The sequence below is a fragment of the Brassica napus genome, chromosome A3 (assembly GCF_020379485.1).
Source record: "Brassica napus cultivar Da-Ae chromosome A3, Da-Ae, whole genome shotgun sequence".
Classification (NCBI taxonomy): Eukaryota; Viridiplantae; Streptophyta; class Magnoliopsida; order Brassicales; family Brassicaceae; genus Brassica; species Brassica napus.
Genome location: NC_063436.1, coordinates 13,783,013 through 13,803,203, shown reverse-complemented (window position 1 = coordinate 13,803,203; position 20,191 = coordinate 13,783,013). Strand labels below are relative to the sequence as shown.

At 33.6% G+C, this 20,191-nt stretch overlaps 3 protein-coding genes across 3 annotated transcripts; 2 read left to right on the top strand and 1 right to left on the bottom strand.

Annotated features, from left to right (window-relative positions):
- The first annotated feature begins 5,835 nt into the window (after positions 1 to 5,835).
- LOC106443810 lies at positions 5,836 to 7,157 on the top strand. The gene has a single exon (XM_013885368.3). It carries the CDS (start codon positions 6,659 to 6,661, stop codon positions 7,076 to 7,078), a length of 420 nt encoding a protein of 139 aa, XP_013740822.2. The 5' UTR covers positions 5,836 to 6,658; the 3' UTR covers positions 7,079 to 7,157.
- Positions 7,158 to 10,457: 3,300 nt separating this feature from the next.
- LOC106438749 (tRNA wybutosine-synthesizing protein 2/3/4) lies at positions 10,458 to 15,280 on the bottom strand. Its single transcript, XM_013880018.3, has 8 exons — positions 14,386 to 15,280; positions 12,211 to 13,657; positions 11,860 to 11,989; positions 11,542 to 11,777; positions 11,315 to 11,450; positions 11,126 to 11,202; positions 10,924 to 11,030; positions 10,458 to 10,793 (listed from the first exon to the last, which is right to left on the bottom strand). The coding sequence occupies exons 1-8, from the start codon at positions 15,119 to 15,121 to the stop codon at positions 10,699 to 10,701; spliced, it is 2,964 nt and encodes a 987-aa protein (XP_013735472.2). The 5' UTR covers positions 15,122 to 15,280; the 3' UTR covers positions 10,458 to 10,698.
- A 1,945-nt stretch (positions 15,281 to 17,225) lies between these two features.
- LOC106438750 (ATP synthase gamma chain 1, chloroplastic) lies at positions 17,226 to 18,753 on the top strand. Its single transcript, XM_013880019.3, has one exon. It carries the CDS (start codon positions 17,392 to 17,394, stop codon positions 18,514 to 18,516), a length of 1,125 nt encoding a protein of 374 aa, XP_013735473.1. The 5' UTR covers positions 17,226 to 17,391; the 3' UTR covers positions 18,517 to 18,753.
- Positions 18,754 to 20,191: the final 1,438 nt, after the last annotated feature.

Below are 20,191 nucleotides of genomic sequence, written 5' to 3'. Positions count from 1 at the left end.
TTTTAATGTGGAATTTTAACTTTTTTTTAGTAATTTATAGTTGTTTTTAAAAGTTCAAAATATAACATATAAGAAAAAATTTATTTTTTATTATATGATTAATGTGATTGTTTGATTGATTTAAATAATATAAAATTAAACAAAAATGAGAGAGAATATAAAAATTCTTATCAAATATTTATTATTCATAGTAATTAATAGTCATATATATGTTAATCATATTAGGTAATTCCGTAGTTTTTATTTAAGGAAAGTGAAGAATATTTTTTATACACTACTAATTAGTTTGATAGTTAATTAATAAAAAATATAATATATGTTTTGATGAACCAACTTTCTTTTTCTAAAGATTCTAAAAATTATCATAATAATGACACGTTGCTACCAAAAAATATTGTAATGCTTCTCAAGTAATATATAAGGAATGTTAATATTGCAAACATTGCTATTAAAGCGTAAGGATAACATTTTATCAGATATAAGGTTACAAAATATTTGTGATAACATTTTATTAGATATAAGGTTACAAAATATTTGTTTGGTGAAACTTCTATAACTTAATAATATTGAGACTACATCAAAACTATAATTTTTATTAATTTATAGAGATATTAATTTATTAATATACTAATTGAATCAAAAATTCAATTTAGAACTATAAAATTATATTATTTTATAGAGATTTTTAGTATATATTAATTTATAGAATATTAATTTAAAGATGTTATACTGTATATGGATGGATCGGGAAAAGAACACTCTTAGGACTGAAGAACAAAGAAAAACATTGTATTCTTCATTTCTTTGGACTAAGAACTAGTGGCTTTAATTTGGAAAATAGAAACCACGCTCCAACATACAAATTTCCAGCACTTTTGAACAGACTTAAAGACATTGTATTAATGATCCAAGATTTAAAGCATGACCGAGTTTCTCAAAATAGAAGTAGATTTGCTTCAGCGAAGATTTCTTGGCTAAAGGTTTCTCACATATTGAAAGAGTAGAATTCGACATTAGATGGTTTAGCTAGAACAAATCATACTTTCATTGCAAGTTAATTTTTGTTGGTTGTTCTACTCATGTATTGATTCCCACATATCTCTAATTTGAGTAATAAAATATTATTTTGATGGCAAAAAATATTTTATTTGATATATTAGTTAACAACTTACATATAAAGATTGTTATATTGTTTTATTGATAAACTTGGTGGTTGCCCGCACATATGTGCGTATGTAAATATTTTATGTTAAAAATAAATTAATTATAATATTGAATTAAATAAATTTTGATATATGCTTTAAAAGCGTGGAATTGTTTATTGAGTCACACACAATTTATTTAGCTTAAAGTATATTTTTTTAATAATAAATCTTTTTTATTTTAAATATTTTTAAAATTATATTTTTTTTATTTTGATAACTGAACTAACCGACTATCGAACCAAATGAAATTGATAACCGAAATTTCTCCCACTACACCATTCGAAACTTTAAGGTAACGAATGGTGAATGTGTTTTTTACAAGTGCGGAATGATATTAATGTAATTGTTGGTGACCCTTGCGTTTGTTACCAATCAATAACAATGTGTAGAAGCAGACGTTTTTGTTGTCAAAGTGTGATTTTTTATATTCATTGAATTATATGAAGAAAAGGATCAATACGCAATTAACAGTAATAACACACCTTTTTACAAGTGTTTGAAGTTATTTTAATTTATAAATATTAAATAACATTGTAAATATTTTATGGAAAAATTAAAGTATTTGATAATATTTTTTTTTATTACAATGTATTTTTTTCTTTTAAATATTTCATGTAAATATATGACAAATGAATTTTAGTATTGAAAATTATAAAAAGAAATAAAAATAATATAAAATTATTATTTGAAAATAATTTATTTAATTATATTAATAAATTTATTTTACATTATGTTCTATCAAAACCATATTCTTATTTTTTTTTATCAAAATCACACTATTTTTATATTAAAATCTCACTACTTTTTAGCACTTATCCTATAAATTAAATATGAAATTGTATGTTTTAAGTACAATTTTTTGTTTCAAATATTTATATTGCATACTAATTTTTACAGTCGAGTTGTCGGGTTGTTTTTTTTTGGATAATTTTTTGAGTTTTTCTGTTTTTCGAGTTATCTTTTCGGATATAGTTAATAACACTTCGAGTTTGACTATGTTTTGTAACACCGTACAAAACTCTTTTAGATTTACGTTGCACCGGGTATGAATCAAAGTTTTCTGTCTAGATTTGGTTCAGATTTTGGAGTACGGATCTTATGCTCAGACTTAATTAACGCAGTTCCGCTTTGCATACACGTAATTGTTGCAAGTTCTTCCTTGATCAAAAGAAATCCATAAAATATTCTTAAAAGTAAGAAGAAGAAGCGACTACACAAGAGCATGGATTCATGATTGTTTAAGAAAGCTGGCAGAAGCCGAGTTGCTTAGCCGGTGAGTTGACTTTTATGTAATACCATCACAGATTTGAACTCCCCATGTCCCATCATTATGACATCCTTTTTAAACTTATTTCATTACTATAATTATTTATATTCTCACTATTATTAGCAACAAATGACAGGAAATCATTTTCAAAGCTTATGCCGGTGGAAATCTTGTCTTCTTGTATTTAATTTATGTTGACGTTTCTGCCGGCATGCGCGTATGAAGTAAATGCGTCAGCTACGATATAGGATTATTGTGCATTTCTCAATTATTTAGGTTTTTTTTCTATGATATAATAATTGTTATTTGAGCTGCACATATAATTGCGTCTAATGAATTGATGATTAGTGCTGATGATATTTTCAGTTTATCATCCTAACTAACGTAAAAATGAAATACTTTCGAACTTAAACTATTTACAGCATGTAACATATGGAAGCAACCTTTCATCTACCAAATTTCCGAAAAACTCCCAAATACTTAGGAGGGGTCAGGAGTGAACTGGGCGATTGTTCAAATGGTGATGATATATATGTAGAGAGAGGATGTAACCATTGTCAAAAAACTGGACAAAACTAATTTGTTTATGCGTGATTGTGCATCAAACTCGTCCTTAAAAATGACACTAGAAACATTTCTATAATTTGACTTCAAATAGTAACGATAAACCGTAGTAACATAAACATATATATTTTTGTTATTATTACAACCACACCATATATAGTTACTATGCATATACCATTTGAACCCCTATATATATATTTTTTGACTCCATAATTATGAATTCAGTGATGTAGATTATAGTATCAAATGTAGAATCTTAAAAATATGTAGTATAGCATTCAACCTTATCGAAAAAATACAATTAAACATGAATTACTGTAGAACGGGATGAATATATTAAACTGTATAATTAAACATATAATTGGTATAGTTAACTAAATCAACATTTTAATATATTTAGACTAGTATTTTTAATATAGGAATGTATAATATAAATTTTATACTGTACTATTTACCATAATCTTTATTGTTATGGTATATAGTACAACCTTCAACATTAAAAATATAATGGTATAAAACGGAACATAATGTTATATTTTTAAAAGATTTATCGATCGGTTTTTGTTTTATTTGTCTATTTACCAAAAAAATATAAAACTATGGTATATATGAAAAACAAAATTATCTTTGTGTAGAATTTTGAGGTTAATTTTTTCCAAGAGAATTAAAGGAATAAGAAAGAGTTGAGAAAAATTTCATTAAAAAAGAAAGAAAAATAAAAATAAATAAAGAATAAAAATGAGTGGTTGTAAAATCGGATTGTGATATTTTAGTTTATATGCAATATATCGTAGCCATTATTCTGTAATAGTTACATGTTGAAGTATAATTTTTTGGTTATCCTTGCCAATTTCCTTTAGCATACCCTCTCATTAAAAATACATCACCAACTATATGACCAAGCCATATTAAAAATGATTCTGGAGTCTTTTTTTTTATCGGACAGATCTCTCATACAAACAACATAAATAGGTAAGTGTGCAAGAGGTTAACAATTACATTTTGATTTCGTAGATTACATATCACCGATTAGACTATCTGACTTCAATTAGAGTCAATTTTGTGGCCAAAACAAAGTCAAAATGATATTTATAGTATTGCCGTTTTGCTTTTGACATTATTATTTTATCACTTAACTATTTTCATATGTTACCATTCTTTCTTTCCGCTACCGTAGCATTCGGGTATCCATTCGGGTTCGATTCAGTTCTATTCAGATTTTGGGGTTTTTGGGTTAAAAATTTCAATCACATTCGGATATTTCTAAATTTTGATTCGGATTTGGTTCGGATCTTTGCAGGTTTGGTTCGGGTTCAGATAACTCATTTACGTTATTTTTAAAATTTCAAATTCATTATATACTATAAATTTCTCAAAATCTATAAACAAAATTATATATTACATAAAAATTTGAATAACATATGTTAAACGACCTAAACTTAACATATAAATTGGTTTGGTTTGAATATTTAAATAGAGAATCAATAGATATTTCAAGTATTTTTGGTGTTTTGAATATATTTTAGCTATTTTAGCTATTTATTTTTTACTATCTGTATATATTTTTTAAATATTGTGGACAACTTAAAAGTATAATATATATTTTAGATGTTTTTAATATATACTAAATCTAAAATAATTAATATATATTTAAATATATAAATCTATTTTGGATACATTTGGTACCTGAAATATTTCGGTTCGGATCGGGTTCAGTTAAATAGATACCAAAATTTTAAACCCGTTCGGATATTTAATCAATTTCGGTTCAGATTCGGTACTACTTTTTCAGATCGATTCGGTTCGGTTCTTCGGATTCGGGTTTTTTGCCCAGCTCTACTGCTACATATTTTTATCGTTTTGTTTTATCAATTGAACCTTATATGATTAAAAATAGTATACAGTGGCTTTGAATGGTGACCATCATTCCGCTCCGCCCCTCAGTTAACAGTAACAAAAATTTCTACATATACTATATATCTATACATTTTTATAATTGTTAAAACTGCATCGCAGTTGAACCGATTATCCTGCACCGCTCAAACCGCAGTCACCATTCGAAACCCCAATTGTGCTGACATGAGTATGAATCAAAACATTGGATACAATCATACGAGTACACAATTAATATATATATATATATTTATTTATGCACATTTAATATACTATTAGTTTAGTATTAATTAGGAGAGATTCCTTATCATGTTGCTTCCATCATCGGATACCTTAGAAAATAGAGATTTACATTAGCCATTTGGTCAAAAAATATAAATAAATAGAGAGTTACATACATGCAAGTATTGTCATATAAATGCCACCAAAAGGCACAAAGCAGAGAGAAGTTAACAAATATATCAAATTGTCAATATAATGATATGTTTTATAATCATGTGAGGTCAAAGCTCAATATATAAATTTCATCTGACGACCGTCTCCAAAGTTTGTCTCAATCTTGATAAACCATCTAAAAACAACCGGGACTAAACCACAAAAGTTTGTCCAATATTGCAATTGTTTCAAATATTTCTGAAAACCAGAGTAAGAAGAATAAAAGTGAATGTTATGAACGTGCAATGTTGCAATTGTATTGTATCAAAATGATTGACAATAATGTAAGAAATAGGCTAAACTTACTTATAATTTAACGAGACCTGGTTCACTACGAACCCAGGTTAACTCAAAGTTTGAAGACATTTGTAGGCCAAAATATTTTGTTAAGCAAGATGTATATTGTAACAACTAGGCTCGTGGATTCCAGACTGGCTCTCCGGAATACCAATCCTAACCCCTTATCCGTGAGCTTTTATTGATTTTGCATGTAAGTTATCGGTGAGTTTGGCGTTGCTTGAACCTAAGAGCTCACCTTTTAACAACGTTCACACATGACAAGTTCTCACCAATTGATCAATTAGTGATAACTCTTCTTGTGGAAACGCTGTTAAAATATGAGGTCTTGGTTCGAAGAAACGCCAAACGCACCAATAATCTATACGAAAGAAGAGCTTAATACTCATAGCTGAGGAATTAGGATCAGTGCGCTACAAAACCAGACTGGAGTCCATAAGATGAGTTGTTACATATATATTATAACAAAATATTATTATCATTTTTTTATAACAAAATATTATTTTAGTTTGTATAAAATTTTATATTCAATTAGAAGTTGAAATATATTTCACATAAACCACTTTAAAAGATATCGGTTTGAGTTTGAATCATATCAATATACTATATGCAAATAATATTAATATTGCAGATGGTATATATTCGATCATTTATGCGAGCTGAATTGTTATATATGTTGCACAGTGAATCCTCCACTTATAGAAATTTAGATCTGTTTGTTCCAAACATTATAAATCATCAGATATATCTATTTTACCAAAAAAAATCAGATATATGTAAATATTTACATAATTGTAGTTATTGAATGATATAAAGTACGAAAAATATGTGTGAAAGTGAATGGTCCTGGCAGGCAAACAAACTTAGAAAATAATCCACATGTATATGTACAGTATTACTCATTTAGTCATACACAACACAACAATTAATAACACTCACATGGTCTCTTTCACGCCCTCGCCCTCCTCCTCCCTCACTATATATTTATGTGTACTTCATGTTATTAGCTTGCACAATCTTTCTAAATACTCCAAAGGACAAAACTCACAAGGATCAATCAACGGCAATAATGGCGAGGAATAATCCATACGTATACACAAAGATGGAGAAAGAAGATCCCCAAGAGCTAATTCACAGAAGAGCTCAATTTATAATTCAGAAGGTTCTAGAACGGGCAGACAACAGGACACGACAGCAGCACCAGAGGAAGAGATCATCTGGACCGTTGATTATAATCAGAGTAGCTGGAATAAGAATGAGAATCGGTAAGAAGCTAAGGAAGCTGAGGAAGAATAATAGTTGCCTTTGCAAAAATCTTATCTCTCGTTTCATCAAATCGTTTAAACGATTCTTGTCGTCCTCGTCTTCTTCACGAACTATCTCTGATCTTCCTCCTCTATTCTCTCTTCAAGTTTGATGATCTTGAACTGTTTTTTGTTTTAATATTTTCCTATATAATATACTTCGATTCCCTTCAACTAATAAATACACGTAAATCATGTTATCTGTCGCATTAATTTTTGATTTGGAGAGAAATATACATGGTTTTTACACCAAAAAAAAAGATACATGGTTAAAATATCAGGAAGTGATTTTAAAATTTAATTAGTTTTTATGGCTTTATTAAATGGTTTTAAATATCTTTTTTAAAAAATAGTTGATTTAGGCTGTGATTAGGTTACAGTTGATGAAATGGTTAGGAAAATCTATTTTGGAGAATCGGTGATGCATGTTGTTAAAAAAAAAGAGAATAGGTGATGGTTAATTAATATGAAAATGATGACTTTAAGTGAAATTAGCGTAACCATATATATATATTATTTTAGTTAGGCCACAGTTGACTATACAATTAAAACTGAGGTAAAGCAATTTATCAAAGCAGAAGAACAAAGACAAAAACTGTTCTACGATATATCGTTTTACTATGGAGTTCAAAAGAAAAATTCAAAACTAAAGATATACCACTCACTAAGCAAATCTTGTCCAACATATCAGCCCGTACTTTACTTGCAATTATACGACACATGAGCCTTGACTCATGAGTACCAAAATATCATTATTATTCCCTTTTTAATCTACTTGAAGAAAAACGTTCTTTTTTATTTGCTAAGAATGTTAATATCATACTAATGATGTTCGGATTATACAAAAAGCGTAATCTAAAAACTACTCTACCTTGGCAAAAATAAGAAAAAAATAAGATAGAGCAACAACAGCTAATAAAGCCTACTAGTTAGATAATCCAACTTGACAAGAGATTATGAAATTTCTTCCTATCTTTCCTTTTGACATGATTGTGTTCCTCACTTCTCTGTAGATCATTCTCGCGATCACTGCAGGTCCAATGATGATGTTGTTGTGGTAAACGTTGTTCCTCTGCTTCCCCAAGTGGTATATCGTTGATTGAACAGCCAACTTACGGAGAAGGATAGGGCTTTGAATAACAGACGATCTGATCCAAGATAGCAATTCATTCCAGTCATGGAAAGCATTTGTAGGTGGGTTAAGACGGATTAAGACAAGCTGCCAAACCTCTCTGCAAAACGTTCTTTCATATACATTATTTCATATACCAAATTTTATGAATGATAAGTTAAAGATTGTTTAATCCCGAGTCAAGTAGTCTAGTTCGTCGACCAGCATCATGTGAAGTGAAAAAAAAATGGCAATGCAGTGACGGATGTGTCGAAGTCTGATTGAAAATTATAAAGGTTTTAAGAAATTTTACTTCTAGGTTAATCAATGTATGTGTAGCCACTTACATAATGGTCGAAGAAAAGACGTATATAATACTCCCGACATTATGGCCATGACAATGGAAAACACTTTATAACGCGTTACGACGTTAGTTATCCTTTTTCCTACAAGTAATTTTCAACTCAATTTAATAGTATAAATTCGATGTAATAATGGAAAATTGTGTAGTTGTGAGAGACAGAAACTGGAAAAGGCTGTAAGACCGAACATGGCCACACACAACTCATTCACTTTTCACGATCTTGTCGGTTCTTTGATTAACTTTAAAACACATTAGCTTTTTTCGATTACTTTTCTTGTTTGGTTGACGTTGACCTATACTTTCTTTCTTTGCTTTCATGTTAATCACATTTCGTTTTTTTAATCGTTTATCGTTTATAGTACAATTGTTCATAACTAGATGAGTATGCACAAATTTAAAATTAGCTTCAGACATGTTGGAAGCAAACAATTTGATTCCAGAGAATTACATCAAAATTTATTTTAACCCAAACATCAACTGAAAACCCAACTGAATTTTGATTTCTAACCGAAGTGAATAAATTAAATGATTTAATTATATTATACTATAGACTAGTTTGGTAACTACTTTCTTGTAGAGATTCCTGACTAGACCTGATAGAGTAATCGGTTGGTGTTGAAGGCATATAGCCTTTTCTTCTTTATCATTAAGGTAATTAACAACTAACTACAAAATGGTCCGCAACTAATTAGTTATTAATCCAAAACCATCCAAGAAGAAAATTTCAAAACCACATCTATGGATGAACAAAAGCAACTTGATTTTAATTTTGAATTTTTCTCAAAACCAAAACTAAAAGAAGTATTTCAACCGACAATCTAAACAAATATTTTTATCCATATAAAAGTAAGAACATACATTCATCTCACTAGCACACTATCCCAAAAAGACTGAATATTATATAAGGTCTAATAATAAGAAGACCTTGAGAACGGCCCAATCGAACGGGAGAAAGACCTATTTCAACATGAATCTTTTTTTTCCGTCGTTCCTTCCCTTGACGAACTTTGTAAGTTTGTAACAGTGCTTTTTATCATGGACTTAATATAATTAATTTCAAAAGAAATATATGAAATTTTGAAGAGAAATTCTCGTAGATAACTTTTTTTTTTTAGTTTATTTTTACAAAAACAGACTTCTAAAAAAGAAAATGACCAATAGATGTTTTATTAAAAGATAAATATGCATTTATATATTTAGAATTAACTAATCTAAAACTTAAGGTTTAGAATTAATTAGCGGTTGAGTTTTAGAGATATGTTCAAAATTTTAAAAACAAATAATAAAATTTTTAAGATAAAAAAATAATTTAATCATTTTATTTTTTTGTAGGCTATTTTTATGATAAAAACTTAAAATGGATTATTTGAAAAATTGCTCTTTGTCAATTTGCTGAAAATGCTCTCCTAGAATAAAATCTAAATTTAATTTTTTTTTACTGGAAAGACAATGAAGAAGAACATAATATTCTATATATGGGAATGGTAACTAAAGAAAATAAACTCCTGAAAATATTTAAATTTTTTTTTAACAATCAAATACTTTTTTAGAAAAAGTTATAGGTTCTAAAAGTGTTTTGGATTTATTTTCTATATACAGATTTTAGATTCTCTTTTGTGGGCTAAGTTTTCGGGGATTTTAAGGTGTTTCTACCGGTTTGGATTCCATCCTTGTATGGTTCTTAGTTTTATAAATCAAATTCTGATGAAAAAAAAAAGAGAATTTCTCTAGATTATTTTTTCAAATAACTATTTTTATGTTTTTGTCACAAAATAGCCTTTAACATTAATTCTAAACTCTAAATCTTAGATTAGTTAACTTTAAAAGTATAAATGCATTATTATCTTTTATTAATAAAAAAATTGGTTGTTTTCTTCCTTGGAGGTATATTTTGATGTTTATTCAGCTTTAGTTTTTGGATTTTTCCAACTTTTAAAAAATGTTGGATATCCGTTCACGTTCGGACAATACATATACCCGAACAACCATGTTCAGATATTTTGTAGATCAGATTAAATACAAATAAAAGGTTTTTTAATTAGATTTAATGTTGATATCCGTTCATTTACAACAGAAAATAAAAATAGCCATAATAATTCAAGAATAAAAATTCATACAAACCCAAAAATGTAACAAATGGTACGGGTACAGATAATTGGTTAAGCTAGTGAAACCAATGTCTCAGAAAGTGAAAACCGGTCATCAAAATCTTACATGTTACACAATACAATGGGATGTCTCTTTGCTGTAATCATCTTTCATCTGCATCTCACATCGGCTACAAGATGGCGAATCCGAGGAGCATACCATTTCACTTTCTCTATATGTTCTACTGTAACTTCCCAGCTACGACCTAAACCATGACAAACCAAAATATAAACCTGAGTTATTCTGTGGTTAACCAAAATAAAGAAAACCTCACTACATCACAGTCTTGATTTAGTAACCAAAATCAAAAAGCGTTTGACAAAATAGTCGTTTACCTTCGGCTCTGGCGATATCACTTAATGATTTGGATACATGCTCGGACCAACTGCTCACATCCGAGTCCTTGACGTTTCCATGCACATGGAGTATTCCTCCCTCTGGCCTGCAAGTTCCAATACCATGAACAGAGAGATTAGTGAGAATTCATTACTTCGCAAACTTATGTAAAAGAACCAAGTTCAAGGAAACTAAAACGACCTTAACGCCTGAATAGCTGTGACCCAGCTTCCTTCGCTGGTCGGGATAAGACCAAGACAGACTCTGTCAGCTACTCCCTGAGAATGAAAAAGATTTCAAACCCCAAGCAATTTATTTAGTCCAACACTTAAAACAATTTGCACAAGATTGAATAGATTATGAGCAGTTTATAAAGTGTCATCAACGTACTTTGGGTGCATTGATCCTGTTATCCCCGTCAAGAATGATACAACGGTCAGAAACAAAATTTGCTTCAACGTTATGACGAAGTGCTTCAATAGCATGAGGATTCCATTCACAAGCATATACCAGCTTTGCCTTTGCCCTGCAAAAGTATACTTACTAGGAATGAATTGAAGCTACAAGAGATCATTTGTGGTTGTACGACTTCCTTCGTTTGTTTAATGGTGGCATACCTCACAAGGAATGGGAGGGTAAAGTATCCGATTCCAGCAAACAGGTCCACCACAACCTCATTTTCGCAGGCCACGTTACCCATACGGAGCTTTTCTGAGAGATTACCCCATGAGAACATGCACTTGGTAGCGTTAAAAGAGTACAAGATCCCATTTTCACGGTGATCAACCCATCCATCGTCTCCCACAAGAATCTCCAATGTACTATCCCTTGTACCGTTGGCTTCCACACGTCCCTTGAAAGCAAATGCAAATAGGGGATGGTGAGACAAAGTGCTTACTACAACTATCAAATAAAAAGGTTACACTTAAACATACTTGGCGTGCAAGACGGTTGGCACTGAGGGATATAGCAACAGCAGACCAAACTTCCTCACTTATAGAGCTCCAAGCTGGATCTTTAAAAGATGTTACAGGAAGTACAACAATATCTCCAAGCCGTTCCCATCTACGAATAGAAGAAAAATACATAATAATTATCAGTGTCTAAAAAATCAGTGTATGTCCTAATCGGCAAATGGACCTAAGTGAAACGATTTTCTTTTAACGATTTAAATAATTTAATCTACCATTTAAAAAACTGGTCTGCGTGCACGCCTAATCAACAATCCCCTATAAAAAACTTTTCAGTCCCCGGACATAATAAAATTAGCATTCTGTAACACTTACTTCTGTGGAAGCTCATCCAAAAGCTCCTCAGGTAGACCTTTCTGTTTAAGTATAGACGTAACAGCTTCTTTCATTCTTTGTAAAGGGGACTTTGCTACTTTTTTGGCTTCAACAGCTACATTAGTGAATTTTCTAGCACCAACTTCCTTTAACAGATTCAAAGCCACAGAGCTGGATATTTCCTTCAGTGATAGACCCTTTGTGAGCTGGCTGGTAAGGTGATTATCTTCTGACCCTCCTAAATCCTTGTCCAAAAGCTGCTTTTCATGGAAGAGGGCAGAGAACTTTTCGGTAACAGGGAAGCAGATATAAAGACCTTTCTCGTGTGAATAAACTTTCCTCTCAAGGTCTAACCATCCAAAGTTTTTAAGTATGTCCTTGCCCAACTTTGCATACTTTCTTTCTAACTGTATGACACAGGGTTGAGACAGAGAAGCTTCAGTCTTCACTTGTATAGAAGCCTCAACATCATTTCCACTCATAGTCAATGATTGAAGCAAGTTGATTTTCACTGGTTCACTAAACTTTGTCCCAAAAGCATAGCAGGCAGCTCCACCCCCAATAACAATAAGATCATCACCAATCACACTAGCTGTACTTCGAACTAATAACTCTTTGTTCATAAAGTCCAGTCTCACACTCCTCCACAACCGGTGCTTCAGATCTAGCAGAACCAAATCATGGCAGTTTCGTGAAACAGGGCAGCCTCCAATTATGCCAATAACATGTTTATACACAAACATCGAGTGTGAGAACCTGGCCTGAGGCCATTTTCCTGAAACCATTTCAAGTTTCCAAGAACAGCTTTGGACGTCAAAACTATATAGATCATCTAGTACCTTTTCACCATTGTATCCTCCGAACATGAATAACTGAGACTCATATGCAACCATATCATGAGAGTGGCGCGCACAGGGCAATTGACCTCTCTGTTCAATTTCTTTCCACTGAAGGTTCTTTGTGTCCAAAATGTGCAACGAGGATAGTATCATATCCTGGTTAAGCCCCCCAAATATGTATACATTTGAGCCAATCTTGGCTGCTGCATGACGATGCCTCGGAGGAAATTCACATCCAATGCATCTCTGTAAGCTCCACTCACACTTAGATATATCAAGCATCCACACATCATTCAGAATATTCAAGGGATCAGCTCTTCCACCAATCACAAACATGTAATCGCCGACCATCGAAGCTGTGTGTCCGAGTCGTGGCGATGGAGATTCATGGACTGTGATTAACTTTAAGGTGCCGCCTGAAGGGTCAAGCAACATAGACTCGTTTCTTCGAGCATGTCTACCAAAACCGCCAAAGCCACCAAACACAATAACTTCTTTCGGGTCTGTTTTATTTATAGTACAAGCTGAATGTCCCCAAATGTGAAGCTTCTCAACAGATTCCCCGGTGATGGATATTGTTGAGAGCGGCATAAGATCTTGATGAGGCCCTGCCAATGATTTAGATATGTAAACTGTTTGTCACGTTAAGAATTTGAACATTTATCCTGCAAACCAAATAGCATGACTCAAAGTCTTGACCAATGATACTCTAGCACTAGCATAAAAGCTACATTACGTCCACTTCTGCTGCATTAATCAAGCTAGGCCTGGACATTGGACATTTTATGCGAGATCTGAAGAACCAAACTGAAAAATTGAGACCAGAAACAAACCAAACCAGAGATCACAAATACTCGAACAGTACCTATATATCTGTAAAACATCCAAACTGAAACCACCCAAGAACCGAACCGGAACATAATTTACGAAATACACTTTCTATACCTAAAATATTAATTATAGTTATTAATTAGAATAACCAAAAATCTATAAATATAACTTATAAACCTACTAAAAATATCTAAAAATATTTGAAAAAAAAACAAGTTACTCAAAATTATCCTAGTTACCCAAAAGTATCCAAAAAATTAAACGGAAATAATCCGAACTATTTTATAATTTTATTTTAACCATACGTGACATTTTACCCAAATTACGCAACATTTTATTCGAATTTTCTGGATAAACCGAACCGAACTGGAACCAACCTGAACGGAGGACTACATGATCCTAAGTTCACCCAAACTATCATACCCGAAATGCTCAGGCCTGAGACAAAGCTATCACCTAGTGATACACATAAATTCCATATACAAGATTGAGCTCAGCGAATTACCAGGAAGCAAGTCACCATTGCTGATACTGGACTCATGATTCTCAGCTAGATTCTCGAAATTATCCTCCTCGTCCACATCATTAGCATCATCTGGATTCTTGAAACCGTTACTTAACAAAGCAAAACCAAACCCATCAGTCCTCTTCCTATTAGCAACCATCTTCTCATTCGCAACGTCAACAAGAAACCTCACATACTCCCGCGACACCATAACCTTCCCCGTATCACCCAACGGCACCTCCATCCGAATCGAACATCTTATAGCTATAATTACCCTTTTACCCTCTCCGCAACACGTGATCCCCGACTCTCTAAACCCCGCGGAGATCGCCGTCGCCACGAGAAACTGAGCAGACCTCACGTCCTTGCACTCCACCGCGATGATCAACGGCTCGAATCGGAAGACTAACTCGCTGGGCTGGTCAAGCGGTTCCGACGGTGGGGAGAAGAGGAGGTGGAGTACCGACTCCGGATCTGCCGGATCGTGCGTGATGTAGAGCCACGAGCCGCCGCGAGCTTTCTTCTTGGATGAAGGGTTTGTTGTGGATAGTGGTTTGGGTTGGGAGAGGATGGAGATTCGACCGGAGCAGGAGCTGGTGGTGAAGTAGGAAGGGTGGTGGTTGATGGTTTCGAGGAGAGGGAGGATGGGCTCGTCGAGGAAGCCTTTGGGAGACTTGTCGGTTACTGATGAGCGGATTGAGGCTAGCGTCGCGGCTTTCCTCTTCTCGAATTCCATTTTTTCTCGAGGTTGATGTGGAGAAACCCTAGCTGAGGTTTTGTAAACCTCGGTGACGAAGGTGAGTCGCCGTACTAAACGGTCACAGCCGCTGCCGTTTAGATAGGTTGATACGACAGCGTTTTAGTCTGTTAAGTGTGTCGATCCGGTTTTTGGATTTAGCATTCCGGTTCAATCAAATTAGTAAATTGGGAAGTGGCAGTGTACTTAGCAGAAAGGTCTGTACATTGATTATCTTGTCTTCCAGTGAAGTTGAAAGAGACCTATTAAGCATATCAAATCTTTAGATGTTCATAGAGTACCTTAATCATAATAAAATATTTATATCAAAATGTATTTTTAATGTGTAAAATGGATGTTTTACAGTCTTTTCTCTTTTCTCAATATTAAGAGCAAATATTAAAGTGTGATATGTAAAGGGGATATACAAAAATTCTCAAACGAAATATTTTTTTGCAGTTTTCTGTTTTTCTTATTTTTTATTAGAATTTATTGCGAGAACTCTATTGAAATATTTCCAATGGATCTGAGATCTCACTTGTTAGAGCTTGTAACTATTATGAATGATTTTAATTTGCTTCTTCCTCAATGTCAATCAGATATCGACATGGCCGCGTTCTCTATAACCATGAGATGTGCACACCTCACCACTGGACAACAAGACGCAGGATATTGTCAACTCTTCGCGGAAAGTCTTAGTGTACTAGGCTACTAGCATTAATGTGGTTCTCGAGACTGAAGGCGAATTCACTTGACAATTTTCACCAGTTATCAACAGAATTCCTATAACATTATTCAATGTTTATCAGACATAGAGCATCAACCACTGATTTATGGAAGATGGCACATGGTCCCAAAAAAAGGTCCGAGAGCCTTCATAAAGAGATTCGAGAGCATGGTATCAAATGTTCTGGTTCCTGACCAACTTCAAAAGATGCACTACGGAATGTGTTGATAAATATATTATCCTTCTACTCGGACCTGAACACGAACATCAACATTTTTCAAAATATGCTCTCTATCGAACAAACTGCTTCATCGTCATGGAAGAAAACAAATCCGTGTATCTTGCTAAGCAAGCTGCAATGAAATCCTAGACAAAAAAAAAGACGTCTGACACATATTAAGAGCCACAATAGCACAAGAACTGAAACAAGCAAGACAGAAAAAAACATCCAGTTATGCCATAAGACCACCAGCATTAATGAACCCCCGGTTGGAGTTCATAATTTGAATTTTTTTTCTTTTTTATTTTTCGTTTGATTTTAAAATAAAAAAATAAAAAATAAAATAAATAAATTGACCAATAGCGGGCCGCCACGTGGCGTGAGGCCCGCTGAACAGTAACGATCCGGATTCATGCGGAAGGAGCGTGGCGAGACAGGATCATTACTGTAGCATATTATAATATATTTTTTTTCAGGACGCGTGTGAATTCCCCTCATGAGTCTTCAATGCTGGTGCTCTAAGCGCTTCAGGAGCAAACGAAGCGGCTCCATCGGATCCAAATAGACCATGGAACAAATGGCAGCGACAAGTTGAGGATTGATACCGTTGAGTGTTCCCATCTTATATATATGCTCTCATCACTGCGTTAAACAAAGATAAGGTACAAACATAAATACGTCCATATACCAGAAAGCACAAGAAACCATGATACAAAGCTCAGAACCGCTTTCAATAGAAGTCACAAAATCGTCCTAGAGATGATTTGCTAGTCCATCTTATATATAACTGATATTTTTAAGTATACAAATTGTATTTAAGTATTTATGTATTAATTTGATTTTTGGTTCGATTTTGGTTCAGGTTTTCTCGATTCGGTTCTTCGAATTTAAGATAAAATATCTAGACCCTGTTCAATTGCATTAAAGTACAAATTTATCTGAGTAAACCGAATAAAATTGAACCAAACCGAACACACCAATTTAATTTATATCACTTGTTTCATCATATATTTCCTCTCATTGGGAGAGACTCAAAACTAATAAGCATTGGTTGGCTGATAATCAAACGAAGATATCGGATTCTCCACTCATACAATGCCACGTCAACAAAATGAATCCTACATCAAAGACTTTAAAAAAACCCAAAGGTTCAAAACCTTATCTCCAAACCTCATCCGTTACCTTCTCTTCCCTCCACTCAATTTCTCTTCTTTCCTTTCTTCCTTCTTCTTACAATCAAAGAACATAGATAAGGTTACACCAAAACTCTGTCCGAACAGAAAGAAGAAAAACTTGTCTTCTCTCACAACAAGATCGAGAACAATGGCTTGCACTAACCTAACAACAATGTATCTTTCATCAAAACCATCTCTCTCTGATTCCTCTTCCTTGTCCTTCCGATCTGTTCTCAACCCACTTCCTCTCCCAAACCACAACTCATCTCCTTCAAGATCCTCCTCCGTTTCACCAATCCAATCCTCCCTCCGTGAGCTCAGAGACCGTATCGATTCCGTCAAAAACACTCAGAAGATCACCGAAGCCATGAAGCTTGTCGCTGCAGCGAAAGTCAGGAGAGCTCAAGAAGCCGTCGTCAACGGCCGACCCTTCTCAGAAACCCTAGTCGAGGTTCTTTACAACATCAACGAACAGCTTCAAACCGATGACATCGACGTGCCCTTAACCAAGATCAGACCGGTTAAGAAAGTTGCACTCGTGGTCGTGACCGGAGATCGTGGGCTATGCGGTGGATTCAATAACTTCATCATCAAGAAAGCGGAGGCGAGGATCAAGGAGCTTCAAGGTCTAGGTCTTGACTACACAGTGATTAGCGTGGGGAAGAAGGGAAACTCTTACTTTCTCCGTCGTCCGTACATCCCCGTCGACAAGTACCTCGAAGCCGGGACCTTACCGACCGCGAAAGAAGCTCAAGCTGTTGCTGATGATGTCTTCTCTCTGTTTATAAGCGAGGAAGTCGACAAAGTCGAGCTCTTGTACACAAAGTTCGTGTCTCTGGTCAAGTCAGAACCCGTGATCCACACGCTACTGCCTCTATCGCCCAAAGGAGAGATCTGTGACATCAATGGGAACTGTGTGGACGCTGCTGAAGACGAGCTCTTCAGGCTAACGACCAAAGAAGGGAAGCTGACGGTCGAAAGGGAGACTTTTAGGACACCAACCGCTGATTTCTCGCCGATCTTGCAGTTCGAGCAAGACCCTGTTCAGATTCTTGATGCTTTGTTGCCTTTGTATCTTAACAGTCAGATTCTTAGGGCTTTACAGGAGTCATTGGCGAGTGAGCTTGCAGCTAGAATGAGTGCAATGAGTAGTGCTTCTGATAATGCATCTGACCTTAAGAAATCGCTTTCGATGGTGTATAATAGAAAGCGTCAAGCTAAGATTACTGGAGAGATTCTTGAGATTGTTGCTGGAGCTAATGCACAGGCTTGATTTGTGTTGGTACCTTATTTGATATATGAGCAGACCCTTTTTTTTAATCATCGTTCTCGTTGGTATAATGTATAATTTGTCTAGAACTTGTTCTGATCTTCTCTTTAAAATCATGCAATTACAAACATAATGCGGTTGTATTTATTTTGGCCTTCCATTGGATAAATGGTTTAAGAAAATTGTGAATGTGGAGGTTTTGCAGGATCCTTCAAAGAATAAAATTTGTTTTTGTGAACAGTTACTTTAGTCATATTGAATTGTTGTTATGAACGATCTTAGTTAGGCAGAAAAGAGAGAGTTATCATGAGTATTATTGCTAAGTGTTTGTTTATCTTTTGGTCATCTATTGTCAAATAGTTTTGATGTAGCTACATGAACTTCAAATGGCACTCTTCAAAGGAATATCAAATAAAGAAAAGAACATTGAATAGGAAATCAGATTTGTTCAACAAACAATCATCCTAAGAGATAAACTAGAAATACTACATTAAAAATGAATATATTATATAATGTAGATGTTTAGAACGTAGAGGTGATGGCTAACTCACTTTGTAACTTTTCGGCAAAGGTTAACTCCCACTTACATACAATTTCTTTTGCGTTTAAATCGACTAGTGTCGATTCTGAGTTGGATCGGTTCTTAGGAGATGAACAAAACTCGATTCTGGGTTATTTCAAATGCATTTTATTGATCAAACAGAAGTATGTTACAATGCTTGTATGAAAAAAATAGACAGCATTCAGTGGAGTCTGCCAGAAAATACAAATCGGTAAGATTAAGCTAAAAAAAAAAAAGAAGCTAAATTAGAGAAAACCCTAGTTACTAGCAGTCAACCTTTGTAGTGAAGTCTGATGTCTGAATGTCCTACTTTGTGTACATTATCCCTCTTTTATACGGAAACCTCTTCATTTATTTTCCCTAAGTCGGTTTGACCTAATGAGCTGAGCCAAGCTTCATGGACCGAGCACCTGAGTCGAGTCTCCTGGTTTTCAAGCTTAACGGCCGAGCACCTATGCCATCTAAAATTTTGAATTATTATTTACTAATAATCTGTTTTAGGAGGTATACTTTTAAAGACTGAAAGCATAATTTTCTTGTGACGTCTCTCATTAAAAGTTTGGAATATCTTTTTTTTTGTTTAATAGATCTAATAGCAGTGAATGATTTGTAGAACATAAAGCGGTGGACGCGGGTGATAGGTGAACAATGAAAGTAAATCGTGTAACGAGAAAACATAACAGAGGTTAGAATTACAAAACCCTTTCTTTTATTATTACAAAATGTAGAAAGTACTAAAGATCTTGTTCTTTAGAAGAAAGTTGAAACTACAGTTCATTGTTTGATAGAAATGTATAAATATATACCACCCCAAATCACGATCCAAAATCGTGAAGTATATAGAGCCAAACGGCCCAACAAGGATTCAAACCCAATTAAAAAGACCCTTTATTCATCAAGGTGATTAACTCATCACGGTTATGTACCTCATGGTTGATGTAAAAAGAATACGAAGTTCAACGACTTGATTATATTGTTTTTATTGCATGCTTGGCAAGCTAAAGCATGGATGTTGATTGGTACGCACGTTCAGACGTTTTCTTTATTACGGAGATTAAGTCAATGACTTGATCAGATCAAATAATGTGGTTGCTACTTGCTACTACCCCAATTATC

Coding starts and splice junctions, on each gene's coding strand:
- LOC106443810 (XM_013885368.3), top strand. CDS start 6,659: ATGTTATTAGCTTGCACAATCTTTCTAAATACTCCAAAGGACAAAACT.
- LOC106438750 (XM_013880019.3), top strand. CDS start 17,392: ATGGCTTGCACTAACCTAACAACAATGTATCTTTCATCAAAACCATCT.
- LOC106438749 (XM_013880018.3), bottom strand. CDS start 15,121: ATGGAATTCGAGAAGAGGAAAGCCGCGACGCTAGCCTCAATCCGCTCA. Junction 11,990..12,210: donor TTGGATGAGCTTCCACAGAA/GTAAGTGTTACA, acceptor TTCTATTCGTAG/ATGGGAACGGCTTGGAGATA. Junction 10,794..10,923: donor TGATATCGCCAGAGCCGAAG/GTAAACGACTAT, acceptor GTCATGGTTTAG/GTCGTAGCTGGGAAGTTACA.